This window comes from Grammomys surdaster, unplaced genomic scaffold, assembly GCF_004785775.1.
Source record: "Grammomys surdaster isolate TR1022 unplaced genomic scaffold, NIH_TR_1.0 126313, whole genome shotgun sequence".
NCBI classification, from domain to species: Eukaryota; Metazoa; Chordata; class Mammalia; order Rodentia; family Muridae; genus Grammomys; species Grammomys surdaster.
This window is the reverse complement of record NW_021621113.1, coordinates 6,119,804-6,136,856: the sequence shown is the minus strand read 5'-3', so window position 1 is coordinate 6,136,856 and position 17,053 is coordinate 6,119,804. Positions and strand designations below refer to the sequence as shown.

At 51.8% G+C, this 17,053-nt stretch overlaps 2 protein-coding genes across 2 annotated transcripts; one reads left to right on the top strand and one right to left on the bottom strand.

The window, feature by feature from the left end:
• Positions 1-278: 278 nt before the first annotated feature.
• On the bottom strand, positions 279-4,371 carry Cd164l2 (CD164 molecule like 2). Its single transcript, XM_028759996.1, has 6 exons — positions 4,022-4,371; positions 3,469-3,630; positions 3,297-3,368; positions 2,855-2,899; positions 1,109-1,253; positions 279-599 (listed from the first exon to the last, which is right to left on the bottom strand). The coding sequence occupies exons 1-6, from the start codon at positions 4,107-4,109 to the stop codon at positions 593-595; spliced, it is 519 nt and encodes a 172-aa protein (XP_028615829.1). The 5' UTR covers positions 4,110-4,371; the 3' UTR covers positions 279-592.
• Positions 4,372-13,597: 9,226 nt separating this feature from the next.
• On the top strand, positions 13,598-16,773 carry Gpr3 (G protein-coupled receptor 3). Its single transcript, XM_028759989.1, has 2 exons — positions 13,598-13,709; positions 14,762-16,773. Exon 2 carries the CDS (start codon positions 14,767-14,769, stop codon positions 15,757-15,759), a length of 993 nt encoding a protein of 330 aa, XP_028615822.1. The 5' UTR covers positions 13,598-13,709; positions 14,762-14,766; the 3' UTR covers positions 15,760-16,773.
• Positions 16,774-17,053: the final 280 nt, after the last annotated feature.

Genomic DNA, 17,053 nt, shown 5'->3' with positions numbered 1-17,053 from the left:
AAATTTAAATATTTTTAATACTTGTTTGGGGCTCTGGCACATCCATGTATGAAAATCGGGGGACAACTTGCAGGAGTCAGTTCTCTCCTTCTACTATGTGGGTTCTGGGGACTGGACTCAGGTTGTCAGGGCTGCTCAGCAAGCCCCTTTACACAGTGAGCCATCTTGCTTCTGTCTCACAGCTTGAAAATATCTTAAAGGGGCCACACAATACTTAGACAGAAATTCCTCCCTCACTCCACCCGATTCACATACAGCCCAAAACATAAGTCAGGAATCATGGGGTGGAAACGGGTCTTTTATTTGAGGGTAGACCCCAGAGTGGGTTGGTGGGAAGAGGCAGCAGCAGTTTAGGGGGCCCAGCTGGCTGGATGAGACATCTGGCAGTTGGAGGATGCTCTCAGCTGCAGGTGTCAGGCCCAGGACAGGAAATGTTAGCCATCAGCGCTAAGCCTGCTTGGTGCCCTGCGCCTTACCTACAGAACCAGAAACTGGTGGCCAAAGTTTGTCCCACCCCCGGTGTCCATAAGGCAACCAAGAGGGTAGCCTCTGAGTCCTCTGTCCCTTCAAGGTGGAGCCAGGACCACTGGGGTCAGATTCTGTAGAGGCCAGACAGAGAGAACACTCAGAGGCAGGGATCCCCCACCCCAATTTCCCAAGAGCAGGCACAGCTGGAAGGACAAACACTTTAATGCAGGCTGCACAACTGGTCCCACGGCACACACAGCAGGCACACAGAAGCCTTGCCCAGCCCCTTCCTCAGAGAAAACCACACTGTGCACACGGCCCTAGCTGCTGCCTAGGGCTGCAGCGGGCTGAGGACTGGCCTGGGGCTGTCACCTACTGGTTCTCTTCCCTGCTGGCGGCATGAGGAGACAAAGACACAAAGGCTCAGCTGGACTCTCAGACACTGAACTCTCAGGGCTGAGTCCTGGCCCCACCCAACATCTGGCAGGGATAACCTCAGATAGAGAAAGAGGAGGCCTGGCTCCCATGGGGGGCAGATGTTGAGGGGAGTCACTGTCCTTAGGATCACTCCATGGAAGACAGTTGCCAGGCAGGAGGTGTAGGGAACGCAGTCAGACCCTGCAGCTGGCCATGTACTCACAGTGTCTGGTAAGTGCTGTCCTTGGCCTTGAGGAAGCGCAGCACAAAGAAAGCTGTTGCTTGCAGGCTCAGTACCAGCACAACGCCCCCAATGAAGCTAGCTCCATCGAAACCCGGGCTGTGGTCTTCAGGGATGGGGGGACTCCCTGGAGAATGAGGTCAAGAAAGTGGAGGTTACAACAGGCCACAGAAATCCCAGACTCATCCCTCTACTGATGATATCTTGAGGCCTTAAGCCCTCAAGATGGGGCCTAGGCTACCACACCCCGAAGTCTAGTTGGGACTGGGGAATGCAACTAAGTGGTGAAGCCCTTGCTTAGCTTCTCTAGTGAGGCCTTGGGTTCAATTCCTACAGTAACACATACACACATACATCCACGCACACACATACAGAGACACAGAGAGAGACAGAGAGAGACAGAGACAGAGAGAGACAGAGACAGAGAGCACTATTTCAGGCCCTTTAAGCCTACAAGCTGGTGGAAGGGATAAAGGGATAATTGAGGCTGGGGAAGGTGGGCCTTGTTCCTGAGTCACTCCACAGCTTTATGTCACACACATACCCTCTCTAGGCCTCCTAGTTACATGGGACCAACAGTGACCAAGTGCTCCTGCACCCTCCCTGTCCCTCACTAGCTAAGTAGAGGACGGATGGACCTAGCGCTCAGGCACCAGATCCACTTCCAGCTAAGGGCATCAGGCTTGAAGCACAGATGAAACAACACAGTCCTTTAGACTTCTAAGCTTGGACTTTTCACCAAGAAAGGAAGGACCAGAGGAAAGGCCAGCACCCTATTGAGCCAGCAAGTGAAGACTAGATGATGCGCCAGCCCTGGCTGGCTCCCTGCCCTTCCCCTCTGCCCTTCCCCCTTTGTAGGGCAGGGTCACAGCGCTGCAGTCAGTAGTCTAGGCGTCGGTGGTTACCAGCTGTACCACATTACCCATCAATTCTGACCAGGGATTTGATTTCAGGCCCTGGGCCAGGTGCCCAGGGCAGGAAAACACTGGGGAGGGAGGGGAAGATCATTCCGGGAGAATGCACAAGAGGCGGGACTGGGAACAGGGTCCCCTTTCCAGAGGACATGGATGGTGCAGAATCTAAGAACAGGAAATGGAAAGGATGGCTGTGCCGGCAGATGCTGACAGCTGCAGAGCATGCTGGGGGAAGAGGACAGAAAGGGAAGCTGTGAGCTGGGCACAGCAGATCTGGGGCTCAGGCCGAGGGAGCTGAGCCATCAATAATTTATTCCTTAAGATCAGTTTCCGGCTTTAATTAACCAAGAGCCTCTTCAGCCATCCTGGCTAAGTTTAGTGACCTCCAGGCCTCGGGGTGGGAGTGCAGGGACCTAGAGGCAGATGGGGTTCCTTCCCAGCTCTGCTGGGAACCCACTTGGGAGACCTCAGCTTGCAGCAGGTGGTCAATGAGGGCATCTCTTAGCAACTGAAGCCACACCTCCTCAGCTCCAAGCATGGATCTGGAGGGGGTCACTCTGAGCTCCCAGAACCTGTGCGGAGGGAAGCTGCCCTTTCCTTACTGCTTTCGATGTGTCAGATGCTTAACTGGGCCTTCCACAGGCTCAGAAGTCCTCATGACACTGAGAGGCATCTGACCAACCCATCTTCCAGGTGTGAAAACTCAGAGGACTTAGTTTATGGGGCATGTGTGCCAGTGCCCGTGCCTCAAGCTGCCTCTCCCTTCTGCAGCTGCCCTGCCCCCATAACTCGGGGGAGGGGAGGGGGACCCTACCTGTGGTACTTGGCTTCGGTTCCTCGGTGGAGTGATGGTGGGAAGCTGAGGAGACAGGGAATCCACAATAAAACACCTCGCCTTGCTATCAGGAACCCCAAGTCTGGGCCAGTAGCCGGACCCACTTCCTGTTCAGATCACACCCCTGCCCATTCAAGCCTGGGCACCCCGATCCTCCTCTGTTGTGCTCTGTCTACAAGGCTTGCCTCTAATGCCACTTGCTTCAGGAAGACCCCTCTATTCTAAAGACCTCACTGGGCTTTACTTCAGGAGAGGTGCTAGCTTCCGCAAGCTCCTGGGCACACTGGACCAAATTATGGGCTAAGGGCATGATACAACTGTTCCTGGACCAGAAGCCAGCAGTTCATGGATGCAGTCCACTTCCTGAGAGACTGTGGCTGGGGACACCTCACTCTCCTCTCTTCGTGTAGGCTTAGCTTACCTGGGCATGACTCTGAGCGGTTATAGATAGAGCAACCCTCCTTGACCGCCTCAGCTTGGGCTACACAGTGTCCTGGTGGGAGAAGGAACAGAGAAGAGGTTTGGGGAGAAAGTTGGGGGTGGGGGGTGCATATAGACAAGAGGATGTTCGCAGGGAGGGCTCAACCACATACCTGGCTCCTCTGGCCCACATTGCTGCCAGACACAAACAGAGAAGTTGTGGGCTCTGTCCACACAGTGCTCACAGTGTCCCAGGTGTTTGCAGCCCCCTTGGGCAGTAGGCCAGACGTTCAGGCGGAGCAGGGCTCCCCGACCAAAGCCACGAGCTCCTTTACCTGAGAGTAGGGGTGCAAATTGGAAGAAAGCAGCAGAAAGCCAAGTGTCAAGCTGCAGTACCTCTCCCACTACAGTTAACTCGCACCTCTGCACAGGTCTGGAGCTTCGCTAAGCCCTGGGTACACTAACCGAGCTGCTCCCCCAACCCCGGTCTCTTTTCATACATACTCCTCAAGTTCCCAGGGGTGACCTCCTGCACACTCACCTATGTCTCCTAGTCTCCCACACCTGGAACCTATAAAAATGCACTGTGGTCTCAACACACCCCTGGAGTCCAGCAGAGGTCAAAAATGTTCCCTCCCACAAGCCTAGATGAGCTGGAACAAAAAGCTAAAGTAAACTACACCTTCCACCCGCCTGGACCCTTGGTCAGATCCTGCTCAGCATTACCAGCTAGAACCAGTTGGGCACACAGGAGGAGGCAACAACAACCTCCGCAGAGAGCCGCACGCAAGGCGCGGGGTCCGGGTGCGGCCATGGGCGCGGGGGCCGGGACTGGGGGTCGGCGGACAGCTGGTGTGGCGCGTCCTTTCTTGATTCCACTCGCCCAGCTCCAGCTAGTCAGAGCCAGACCTGGGCAACTGGGGCGTGATCAGGGTGGGCGTGGTTGCCTCGTGGGCGTGGCTAGTGGGTGGGACCTCTGAGAGGGTCCAGGTAAAAGAGCTCTGCTCTGCGGTGGTAGAGCCAGAATAGAGAGGCCAAGAGGCGTGGCTGTGTTCTGCGATTTAAGGCGGGGCCTGAACAAAAGGGGTGGGTTTAATACTAGTGCCACCTGGTCACTAAGGGGCAGCTACAAGGCGGTGTCTGTGGGAACAGGCCTTATCAACATAGCAACTACGGTTTTGGTGAGTTTTTCCGGGGATCACTGTGTAGCTCTGGCTGTCCTGGAACTCACCAGTGCTGGGATTAAAAATGTATAGCAGCACCTAAGCTCTAGGAGTTCTCAAGGCAAACCTCTATCTCAAAAAATTATTTATATTATGATTCACGAGGGTAGCAAAATTACAAAATAATTTTATGGCTGGGGGTCACCACAAGATGAACTGTATTAATGAGTCCCAGCGTTAGGGAGGCTGAGAACCCACTGTAAGCTCTGGAGACTGTGTTGTTGTTTTTTTAAAGATTTATTTATTTATTTATTTATTTATTCCATGTGAGTACACTGTAGCTGTCTTCAGACACACCAGAAGAGAGCATCGGATCTCCATTACAGATGGTTGTGAGCCACCATGTGGGAGCTGGGAACTAAACTCTGGGAGAGCAGTCAGTGCTCTTAACTGCTGAGCCATCTCTCCAACCCCTAGAGGCTGTTTTTAACCCTGTCTCACAGATGAGGCTCCGAAACGGTGAGTGAGCGGTCTGAGCCCACAGGGGTAGATTTGGGACTTGGTTCAGGCTACACCACATAATATACACACTCTGGTCTGTTGAAGGCTGGGCCAAGATTCAGCTACCCCTCGCCTTTGGCTGGCTATTCCCAGCTGTGGGAACACCATGCCCTGTCCTGCCTCCAGCTCATCTCCTCTCTGGATCATAAGTGGCGCCGTTACTGGATCACTGAGCCTTTAGGGATCTTTCTCGTGGCCACTCTCCTGTCCTGGAACAGTTTCTCTGTGGCATTCTCAGTCCCTTCAGAGGGGCTCCATTTCCTCCGACAACTTCTTAATCAGTTGTGACCCTCTGAGTCCTGAGCCTTAGTCTGTCCTCTCCTGCGATCATCATGGCTATCCTTCTGCTCTCAGGTCCCACTTAAAATCCAGCAAGTATGGCCAGGGATGTGGTTCATTGGTAGAATGCTTAGCTAGCATGCCTAAAGGCCTAGGCTTGATCCCTAGCTCTGCATAAACCAGACTGAGTCTGTAAGTGCAGTCCCAGTGCATAGGTATTAGAAACAGAAGAATCAGAAGTTCAGGATTGCCCTTTGCTACAGAGGGGGAGTTAGAGCCAACCTAGGCTAAAGAACTCCTGCCTTAAAACTGAGGAGGTGGAGGAAAGCTGTTAACCTGACACAAGGCTTTAATCCCAGCACTCCAGAGACAGAAGTAGTCAGATCTCTGTGAATTTGGGGACAGCCTGATCTACACAGAAAGTTCCAGGATAGCCAGGATGACAGAGAGACTGTGCCTCAAAACAACAAAGGGGTGGGAGGTTGGCTGGAGAGATGGCTTACTAATGAAGGACACCAGCTGCTCTTCCAAATCTAGGTTTGATTCTAGGTCCACATGGTGGACCACAAATACCTGTAACTCGAGTTCCAGGGGATCCAGCGTGGTCCTCTGGCCTCCAAAGACACCAGGCATGAAAGTGGTGCATAGATATATATTCAAGTAAAATATCCACTCATATACATTAAAAATAATAGTAAAACTAAAAAGGCCACCAAAGGAGCAGATATCTGTCACCCAGTACTTGGGAGGCTGGGACAGGATGGCTGTAGATTTCTTTTGTTTGTTTGTTTGGTTTTTTGAGACAGGGTTTCTCTGTGTAGCCCTGGTTGTCCTGGAACTCACTCTGTAGACCAGGCTAGCCTTGAACTCTCGAACTCAGAAATCCACCTGCCTCTACCTCCCAAGTGCTGGGATTAAAGGTGTGCACCACCACTGCCCGGCTAGGGCTGTAGATTTGAAGACAACTTGGGCTACATCAATGAGACCCTGTCCCCCACCCTTTCAAAATAGGACTGGAGATATGGCTCAATGGTAAAGCACTTGCTTAGCATTGCATGGCCTTGAATTTGAACCTCACAGCAACAACAGTAATCAACAAGTCTCTACTCCCCACCGACAGCCCTGGCACTACAGCCACCACACCTGTAACTGAAAAACAGCTTTAACAATCAGTACCCCTCCCCCTTAATTACAAATTTAAAATTTACTTTGTTTTAGGGGTACATGTGCTAAGTCTTCATTTATTAAGTTGTACACCATGTACGCACCTGGTGCCCTCAGAGGCCAGAAGAGGGTATTGGATCCTCTGAAACTTGAATTATAAAAGATTAACTGGGCATGGTGACACATGCCTTCAATCCAAGGATGCGGGAAGAACACAGATCTCTGTAAGTCTGAAGCCAGTCTGGTCTACATAGAGAGTTCCAAGACAGCTACATAGAGAAATCCTGTCTCAAAACAGCAACAAAAGGATTTATAAAGGGGTGCGAGCCGCTGGGCACATGCCTTTAATCCCAGCACTTGGGAGGCAGAGGCAGGCGGATTTCTGAGTTCGAGGCCAGCCTGGTCTACAGAGTGAGTTCCAGGACAGCCAGGGCTACACAGAGAAACCCTGTCTCAAAAAAAAAACAAAAAACAAAAAAAACAAAACAAAAACAAAAAACCAAAAGGGGTGTGAGCCTCTGTGTGTGGATGTTGGGGATCAATTCTACCTCCTCAGGAAGAGTAACCATTGCTCTTAACCGCTGAGTCATCTGCCCAGTAACCCCCTCCTACTATCAAGATGTAAAATATATTCTAATCAGAGCTACTCAGCTAATGTCCACAACTGCCCCAAGGCATGAGCTGTCATCTTCAGTTGGCAGCTGCTCAGGGGAAGTTACACCTCGGGTGGGACTGGGTGGGGGTGGGGGGCTGTTTCCTGTGCACCTCCACCTAAGTACTATTAGGCCTCTATTTCCTGTCCTCCACACAGGAACGCCCCAGTTTCTGCGCTCCTCACTGCCAATCACCCAGGTTGGAGCTCAGCGTTCCGTTTTCATGCCAGCGATTGCCCACAGTTAAAACCCTCAGACTCACTCTCCCATGTCTCCTGGGCTCTAGCCCTACAGCCTCTCCCTGAGCTGGCCCTCACACAGATGTCTGCATCTCCTCTGGAGGGCAGCTTGCCTACTGACTTGCCCCCATTCCAAACCTGTGGATTCCTGACTCTGGCCTTATCTTGTTAGTCTCAGGTTTTCTCCGTCATATCTCACTTCCAAGATAGCAAGTCATCCTTCTTGCCTTATCCCAGCTCTCTACCAGTGGTCCATCTGTCTAGCTAAGGAATCCTTTGGGCCACCACTGAGAATGATCCTTGGAAACAAAACCGCCCCAGGCACTGTGACATCCTCAACCCCACTAGCTCCTTCCAGCTCACAGCCCTCCATCACCCACTGAGAGTGTCTCCTGATGCCTTCTGGGCTCAGCCACTGCACTCCCTTGTCTCTTCTGCTTACCAGCCTCCTCTCTGGCCCTCCTGGGGGGACTGTCCACTTGTCGTGCCCTGTCCAGGAAACTCAAACTCCTCTGTTCCCTCAAGTGACTCAGTTCTTAAGCTCTGCCGACAAGACCTCTTCTAGTTTTTCTCCATGCTGGTGCCTGCTCTCCTTCGGAACGAGCATCCAATGCATAATTAACTGCCCATTTGTTCCCTGGTCTACAGTGTGTGTGTGTGTGTGTGTGTGTGTGTGTGTGTGTGCAAACTCACATGGTAGAGCACTCCGTTAGCATGCAGGAAGCCTGAGTCTGGTTCCTTCACCACATAAAACCACCACGTGTGGTGGAGAAAGCCTGTAACACCAGCACTCTGGAGGTGGAGAAGGAAGATCAGAAGTTCAAGTTGAAGGTCAGCCTTGGCTGCTCGAGACCCTGTCCAAAAAAAAAAAAAAAAAAAGTTTCACCTGGCAGGAAAGCGCATAGCCATCTGGTGGCCACATGAGGAACTGCAAGTTTGTCAGTGAGAAGCCCCCTTTGGGGAGACGACGCTTTCTATGCTAAATTGGTAAGCACCCTGGGGTTGATTACAGCTTCACCATCCAGTTCTACCACTCACAGTATGCTTTTGGGAAGTCCCTTGGCTTCTATGAAATGTGGGCTCTGCCCCTTAACTTTGTAGGGTCGGTGGTGGGAAAGATTGGCACGTGTTGGAGGTGGGTGGGTAGGTGGAAGGAAGACAGAGAGACAGATAGGGACAAGAGGGCCTGAGAAAGGGCTGCACTTTCCCTGGACAGGTGGTCTCAGGGAAGAGAGAGCAGAGAAGAAGAGGTGACCCCAGCCAGACATAGTGGCTCATACCTATAATCTTAGCCAAGGAGGAGTCCCACAAGTCTAAGGCCAGGTGGGATTACAGGGTGTCTCCTCTCTGTCTCTCTATCCCTCTGTCTTTGTCTCTCTATCTCTCTGTTTCTCTGTCTCTCTCTGTCTCTCTCACACACATACTCTTGGTGCCCGAGAGAGCACACATGTGAAAATCTATTGCCTTCCTCAGTCTGAGTCTCCAAGGGTTCTCATGTTAGAAATCCTCTCATACTCTCCCTCCCTAGCAGCGAGAAGCAACCTTCACCATAAAGAATGTGGTGACCTGCCAGGCGGTGGTGGTGCACACATTTAATCCCAGCACTTGGGAGGCAGAGGCAGGCAGATTTCTGAGTTCGAGGCCAGCCTGGTCTAAAGAGTGAGTTCCAGGACAGCCAGGGCTACACAGAGAAACCCTGTCTCGAAAAACCAAAAAAAAAAAAAAACAGAACCCCCCCCCCAAAAAAAAGAATGTGGTGACGTGCAAACAAGGAAGTTCATGACCATCTGCTTACTTCAGTAGAAACAACTAATAACTAATGCTGTCACTGTAGGATGGTAACTGTCACTAAGACAGAAATTTGAGGAAAACTAACCCAAATGTCCAAGACCACTCAGGATGTCATCTTTATATTTAGATTCAAAACCTATTTTGGTGGTGAGATGTTGGGGCACTGTGGGGGCACAGCTTGCTTGGGTGGAGTTTACAATTATCCTATAAAGAAAACTCAATTAAAAAACAGAAGGCGGGATATGGCCTGTATAAAATGGAGATCTCAAGAAAACAGCTGGGGTCAGGGATGGGGAGTGAGCGCTGTAGAAACGGCTCACCAGTTATGAGTACTTATTGCTCTACTACAGGATCAAGCACCCATTTCAGGATGCTCACAACCACATATATAACTCTACCCTAAGGGATTTGATACATCTGGCCTGTGTATGTTCATGGTGTACACTCAACATAGAAATGCATACATAAATACAAGTAAAAACAAAAAACCTTTTTTTTTAAAAAAAAAGATTTACTTATATGAGTACACTGTAGCTGTCTTCAGACACAACAGAAGAGGGCATCAGATCCCATTACAGATGGTTGTGAGCCACCATGTGGTTTCTGGGAATTGAATTCAGGACCTTTGGAAGAACAGTCAATGTTCTCAACCACTGAGCCATCTCTCCAGCCCATAGAAACGAAACCCCCTTTTAAAAAAAAAAAAATAGCTGCTGAGTGGTATGGGTATATACCTTTAATCTCAGCACCCAGGAGACAGAGGCAGGTGGGTCTCTGAGTTCGAGGCCAGCCTGGTCTACAGAGTGAGTTCCAGGACAGCCAGGGCTACACAGGGCTACTCTGTCTTAAACACACACACACACACACACACACACACCACACACACACCACACACACACACACACACACACACACACACACACACACACACACACGAGCTGTAGGTAGGGAGGACAGAATGGAGACATCAAAGACCAGTGTTGGAGTGACAAAGATGAGCATCTTTGAAGACTTGCTCTACAGTGATAAGACTTGATATAGTGATACTTTATTACAGGGTCTCATGAGGCTGGATGACTCCAAACTCCTGATCCCTTGTACCTACCAAATGCTAAGATTACAGGAATGTGACCCGATCCCTGCTGGCTAGTTCTTACCAGCAGATCCGTGAACTCCAAAACAGCCTGTCAACTTGACTATATCTGGAATGAACTACAATCCAGAATTGGAGGGCTCACCTATGATTCAGAACTTGAGGTTGGAAGAGACAAGTTTCTGACGTGCATCTTGTCATGGAGATGTTGAGGCATAGTAGCTATGAAAAGCTTGGGCCCAGGGAAGGTAGTGTACATCTTTAATCCCAGGAGACTAAGCAAGGAGATCTCTGAGTTCAAGGTCAGCCTGGGACAAAACAAGTCTCAGATCCAGGCATGGTAGTACACACCTTTCATCTGGGCCACATCTTCTGCTGGAGACCTACATAAGGATGTTGGAAGAAGGAAGATTCCCTCTTCTTCACCTACTTGCATTTACTTGCCAGCACATCTGTTAGAATCTACCTCTACAGAAGACTATCGGAAACAACTAGCCTTATGGAACTGAGCAACTACTAGATCCTTGGACTTCCATTCACAGCTAATCATTGTTGGGGAGTTGGACTGCAGACTGTAAGTCATCACAACAAATTCCCTTAATATATAGAGACATTCCATAAGGTCTGTGACTCTAGAGAGCCCTGACTATACACGCTGCTCAGAAGCACAGGCATTTCTCTTCTACACTTTGATCCCAGTGCCCCAGAACCTTGTTCTTGCTCCCTTCTCTGAGACCAGAGCTCTGTTGGGGACTTGGCTCAAAATGGGAAAGGACATCCAAATCTTGGGTGCTAATGTCCCATGATGCCCTTGCCCTCTCTCTTGGACACATTGCCATCAAGACTACCATATTTTCTGTGTCTATTTCCCTCTCTCTCTGGGTTTATTTTAAATTTGTTTAGATATTCATTATTTTATCTATATATGAGTATTTTCAGTTTTTTGTTTGTTTGTTTGTTTGTTTGTTTGTTTTTTCAAGACAGGGTTTCTCTGTGTAGCCCTGAGTGTTCCTGGAACTCAAGAGATCTGGTTGATTAAAGGCATGTGCCACCATTGCCCAGCAAAAGTTTTGTTTTTTTGTTTTGTTGTTTTTAATATGAGTAAGGTGCCACATGGGTTCTGGGAACCAAGCTGGGGTCCTCTGGAAGAGTGACATGCACTTTTAACTTTTGAGATATCACTCCAGTCTCACACTTGAGTGTTTTTGTTTTGAGACAGGGTTTCTCTGTGTAGCCCTGGGTGTCCTGGAACTCACTCTGTAGACCAGGCTGGCCTCAGACTCACAAGATCTGCGAGTTTCTGCCTCCAGAGTGCTGAGATTAAAGGCATGTGCCTCTGCCCGATGTTTCCCTCTCTTTGACTGTTCCTGTTAAATTTCATACCGACAGATAACAGTAATTGAATACCAATTATATATCAGGCACTGTCCCTGGCACAAACCAAACCTAGTCATTATTGTCACATTATGTCCCTACAGTGGGACAGGCTCAGATTCCAAGCAAACAGAAAAAGGGAACTAGGGAGAGTATTTTGTTGCGGGAGTTCTGCACACCCTAGAACCTAACAAATAGAAGAGGGAAGGACAAGGAGAGGGTTAGTTGTCATCTGTGACAGGTCAGGAAGCCCATTTAGAGAAGAAATGGCTAAAAGAAGACTCTTAAGGGAGCTAAGGAGGAGCCCAAACACAGCCCGCAGCAGGAGAGCCTCAGCTAGCCTGGTTCCTCAAAGGCAGAGCTTCCTGTGGCCACTCTTCATTTTCTTTGTGCTCTCTTGTGGTTCCTGGTGTCCTCTATTGACCAGATACATTGACAGCCAATATACAGACCACGCTGATAACGGGCCAACTCCCCCAACAGTCCCCAGCAGTTTAGACAGAAAAAAAACAGGCTCAGAGGGCCTGACAGGGCCTCAAAGTCACACGGTTAGAAAATGGAAGGATTAGAGTTAGAAGCTAGTCTCCTCCTCGCCTCCTCTACCATATCCGACCCAAAATATGCCATTCTCTCCAGCCCAGGCTCTGTCGTAGCTGTGAGGGTATGACATGTTCCCTGCCTCTTGGCCTTCTTCCTTCCCACAGCCTCAGACCTGACCCCTGACTCCCATCACCCTCCTAAAGTCTTGAACATTCCAGAGGTGATCAAAGGTAGAGAGGACAGTACTGGTCACTAGGGTTAGATCTGATGGGGCATTTCCCTAGGGATAGAGCAGTCAGGGCTGGGAAGGAGGAAGTTTTCTTCCTGCCCCCCCCCCCGTACCTAAACTGGGTGCTCAGGGAGGCTGCTCTGCACACAGAGCTGCCTAGTCCTTCTGCTTCCAAGTTCTTCCCGGCTCCCTATCTCCTGCTGCTTCGGGGAAGTGACCCCCCCAACCCCCGTGCTGGCTTTTCAGATCCTTGAATAAATAATTGAGGTTTTGAAATCTTGCCAGACGCACCCTCCCTCCCGTGCAGCGAGGACGCTATTGGGCCCACATGAGTGACGTCACCCAGCTCCTTATTCCAACCCTAACATCACGGGACCTGTCCTGGCAGCAACTTACCTGCTGGGTCGCCGTCCAGTCAGACTTCCTACCCTGTTCCCTCACTCTGGGGCCCACTCACAAGTCATTTGATCTTTACTTCAGGATTTCACAGCCCTCGTTTAGCTTTGTCACCTCAGTCCTTTAGCACTTGACAGGGTCACAGTGACCTGAAGTTCCTTCACCTGAATACTCATCTCCAAAGCCTTGTCACCACTTCTGCCACCCTAGGGTACCCGAGCTCCATCATGCTGCAGTCATCCTGGCAATGCTGTGGCTGCCCTAAGGAGACCTACACCCCCTCTACTGTCAACGCCCCACAGCCACCATCCTCCAAGATCCTGTCACTGAGCTCATATCGTCACAGCCACCCACCTCTCTGCTCCCTCGTGCTCCTGTCACCATCACCTCAGGGACCTATCAGAGGCAGAGCGTGTCATCCTCACCGGGGACGCCCATTTCGCTCCATCACCTGTCTTATGTCAGCTCATTTCTGCCACCGAAGGTACTCAACACCCCCGGCAGACCCTCCCAATCCTTTGACCTCTTCTCACATCCTCTGTGGCCTCCCTGAGTCTCAAAATTCGAAGGCTCTCCCACTAGCGTCCCCCAAACCCCCGACCCGCAGAGGGCGCCGCGTCAAGGACAGAGAGAGCCGGCTCAGGAGGGGGCGGGGCCGCGGCCACGGTCACTTTTTATGAATGGGGGAGCGGGCGGTGCGAGGCCTCATTACCATGCCGCGCAGCACGCGCTGCGCTCCAGCGCGCAGCGCCCATTGGCCTGCTGGGCTTCTGACGTCACCAAACCGGTGGCCGGGGGCGGGGCGGGGCGGGGTGACTCACGCCGTGTCTCCCGCGGCCGCGGGGGCTTCTTGGGGTCGGCGCACACCTTGCTCTGCCAGAACCTGAGTGAAGGCTCCCCGCGGCCCGGCCGCACCGGGTCCCGAGCCACCGGTGAGTAGCCAGCCCTGCCGCGGGTACCCGGAGTCTGGGAGGACACAGCGTGCAGGGGCGCCGGGCCGGCAGAAGGCTGCTTGCCGCTGCTCAGGGTTGGGGGTCGTACCTGGGACTCTGAATGAGCAGATGCTACATAAGTAGGCAGCTCCCCAAGTGTTCGGGTGCTCGAGTTACGGTATGATGGGGTGACCCGGCAAAGGGTGAGCATTCCTGCGGGACCTGAGGCCCTGGAGGGACGGGCGGTCATCTGAGGTTGAGAGAGCAGGAGGCGTCTGGGGCCGGCACCTAGGCGTCCGAGTAGCGGGAGGTGTCTTATTTAGGGCTTCAGCTATCCAAGGCAGGAGGCGGAGTCAGGCCCAAGATCCAGGTGTCCGGGCAGAAGGAGGGGTCTGACTGAGGAATCAGACTTCTACCAGGGGGTGTTTGCTACGGAGACCCAGTGGTTGGAGGAAGAAAGGGGGTGGGGACGGGAGGGGAGAGGTCTGTCCGGAGTCAGAAGTCTGGTAGAGAGTGTAAGGGAAATGAGTTCCCAGGTGTTACCCTGGGAATGTCGAGTGGGGGCAGGCAAGGAGCTGCATGGGCTTTGCCTGGGGGCGGAGCTTGAGGCTGGCAGTGCTGCGAATCGTGAGGGGTCTGGGAGCTTCGGGAACCAAGTCATCATCTCTGACGGGAGGGAGCTGACTGCTCTTCTTCTTGACATGGTTTCCTCCCCTATTCATGAGCCTTTTGAGGGCACACCTTGAACCCTGTGCTTCTCCACTCTCTTATGGTAAGCTTTGATTTACTTCTTGGACCACATGTGGCAAAGAGGTCTTTAGGAGTAAGAGGAATGGAGAAGAGGGTGAAGGGACACAGGAAAGGGACCACAAGGAAAAAGGGGCCCCGGTTTAGAGGCCTGGAGGCACCAGAGGACACAAGCTACAGGACATGAATTGGGGGGCAGGACATTGGTACCCTACCTGTGATCCTGAGAGGTTTCTTTTCTCCAAGGGCCTCCCTCCTGTCAGGATACAGGCCTGCCACTATCTCACGGAGCCTTTCTTCTACAGGTACCATGCTGTGGGGTGCAGGAAGCTCCATGGCCTGGTTCTCAGCTGGCTCAGGCAGCGTGAATGTAAGCAGCGTGGACCCAGCAGAGGAACCCACAAGCCCGGCTACACTGCTGCCCTCTCCCAGGGCCTGGGATGTGGTGCTGTGTATCTCAGGAACCCTGGTGTCCTGCGAGAACGCGCTGGTGGTGGCCATCATTGTAGGCACTCCTGCCTTCCGTGCTCCCATGTTCCTGCTGGTGGGTAGCTTGGCCGTAGCAGACCTGCTGGCAGGCCTGGGCCTGGTCCTGCACTTTGCGGCTGACTTCTGCATTGGCTCGCCAGAGATGAGCTTGGTGCTGGTTGGCGTGCTAGCAATGGCCTTCACCGCCAGCATCGGTAGCCTGCTGGCCATTACCATTGACCGCTACCTTTCCCTGTACAATGCCCTCACCTACTATTCAGAGACAACAGTAACTCGGACCTATGTGATGCTGGCCCTGGTGTGGGTGGGTGCCCTGGGCCTGGGGCTGCTTCCCGTGCTGGCCTGGAACTGCCGGGATGGCCTGACCACGTGCGGTGTGGTCTATCCACTCTCCAAGAACCATCTGGTGGTTCTGGCCATCGCCTTCTTCATGGTGTTTGGCATCATGTTGCAGCTCTATGCCCAGATCTGCCGCATCGTCTGCCGCCATGCCCAGCAGATTGCCCTCCAACGACACCTGCTGCCTGCCTCTCACTACGTGGCCACCCGCAAGGGCATCGCCACATTGGCCGTGGTGCTTGGCGCCTTTGCTGCCTGTTGGTTGCCCTTCACTGTCTACTGCCTCCTGGGAGACGCCGACTCTCCTCCTGTCTACACCTATCTTACCCTCCTCCCCGCCACCTACAACTCCATGATCAATCCGGTCATCTACGCCTTCCGCAACCAAGACGTGCAGAAGGTGCTGTGGGCCATCTGCTGCTGCTGTTCCACTTCCAAGATTCCATTCCGGTCCCGGTCCCCTAGTGATGTCTAGTTTCATCCTGGTGAATCTGTGTCTTTGACTACTATAGAACTCCAGAATGTTAGGTCCACCAGGGCTTAGTTCCACCCCCGCAGCTCCACACCCTTAAGATCCAGCTGGTTCTGGAGTTCTAGGACATTGGGTGTTTTAGGATCTTGTTCAAGATTCCTGCAGGGGCCCAGCCCAGCTGACTGCAGGGTTCTAGAATGTTCCAGATGATCAGGGTCCCACTCAGAAATGTCTCACAGCCCAAGTGGTTTGCAATTCCAGAATGCTGGGAATTTTACAGTACCATTCCAAGTCCTTGATCTTCCTTCCCAGAAACTTGACCTTGATCATGTTGCTTTTGAATTTCGAAGCTCCAGAGTCAGAGGTTCATCACTTAGTTGCCTAGATGAGAGAAAGATTTATCTCTATATATGTGGACATACAAAGAAGGTATATTTATTTATTTATATTTATTTATTTATTTATAAATTTGCTTATGGGTGGTAAGGGAAAAAAAGAGACCCATACCTAGAAATCTAGTTCATACCAGGGTATCCCCAGCCTCCATGACCCCATTTCTGACCTCAGTTCCTGGAGGGGGGATGGAAAAAGAGAAACCACGTATTTTGTTATTTTTGCTTATTTTTTATCAGAGAAATCATAGAAACCAGAGCCTCCTCCCCAGGCCCGCACTCTCGGGTTTGCAGGGGGAACACACCAGCCTCTGGTTTTTTATTTTTTTAAGAAGCCATCACCTGAGCAACCGAGAACTCCTCTGCGCTGAGGCCCGGCTTCCCTCTGGTGGCCATTTTGGGGAATTGCAACCCGGTGAGGCCGTCGGGATTGTAAAAAACCCCATCTCCCACTCCAGCCTGGCTTTCAGCGTCACAGCCATGGCCTGGGGGCCAGGCCTTACCCTGAGGTGCCCGAGAGGAGGCGGGGCAAGGGCCAGTACCCCACCCCTCTGCCAATCGGGGTATGGCCCCCAGTGCATTCTTGTTCAGTCCCCAACCCTACTCAATAAAAATGTTTTTTGGATAAATATTAGTGTTTGTGCATATGTGTAGTGTGGATTTGAGCCAGGATAGCAGAACCCCGAAAGGAATCTGGGAAGTCAGTATCCCTTGGACCAAACCCTGGACATCGACTTGTAAGAATCTCCCTAACCAGGGACAAGAACCAGGATACTCCTCTTAGTTTGAGGGTACCCACAGCCTGTCCACAGTAACCAGGTCGGGGCTCAGGCATGCAGGACATGTTTGTACCATGCAGTTTCCTTCACAGTAATAGCTTCCTTCCAACAGTGTTTCCTCTGGGC

Excerpts from the sequence above, each read along its gene's own strand:
- Cd164l2 (XM_028759996.1), bottom strand. The coding sequence starts at position 4,109 with ATGGCCGCACCCGGACCCCGCGCCTTGCGTGCGGCTCTCTGCGGAGGT. Across the intron at positions 3,369-3,468 it reads ATGTGGGCCAGAGGAGCCAG|GACACTGTGTAGCCCAAGCT; the intron begins GTATGTGGTTGA and ends TTCTCCCACCAG. Across the intron at positions 2,900-3,296 it reads CCGCTCAGAGTCATGCCCAG|CTTCCCACCATCACTCCACC; the intron begins GTAAGCTAAGCC and ends CTGTCTCCTCAG.
- Gpr3 (XM_028759989.1), top strand. The coding sequence starts at position 14,767 with ATGCTGTGGGGTGCAGGAAGCTCCATGGCCTGGTTCTCAGCTGGCTCA.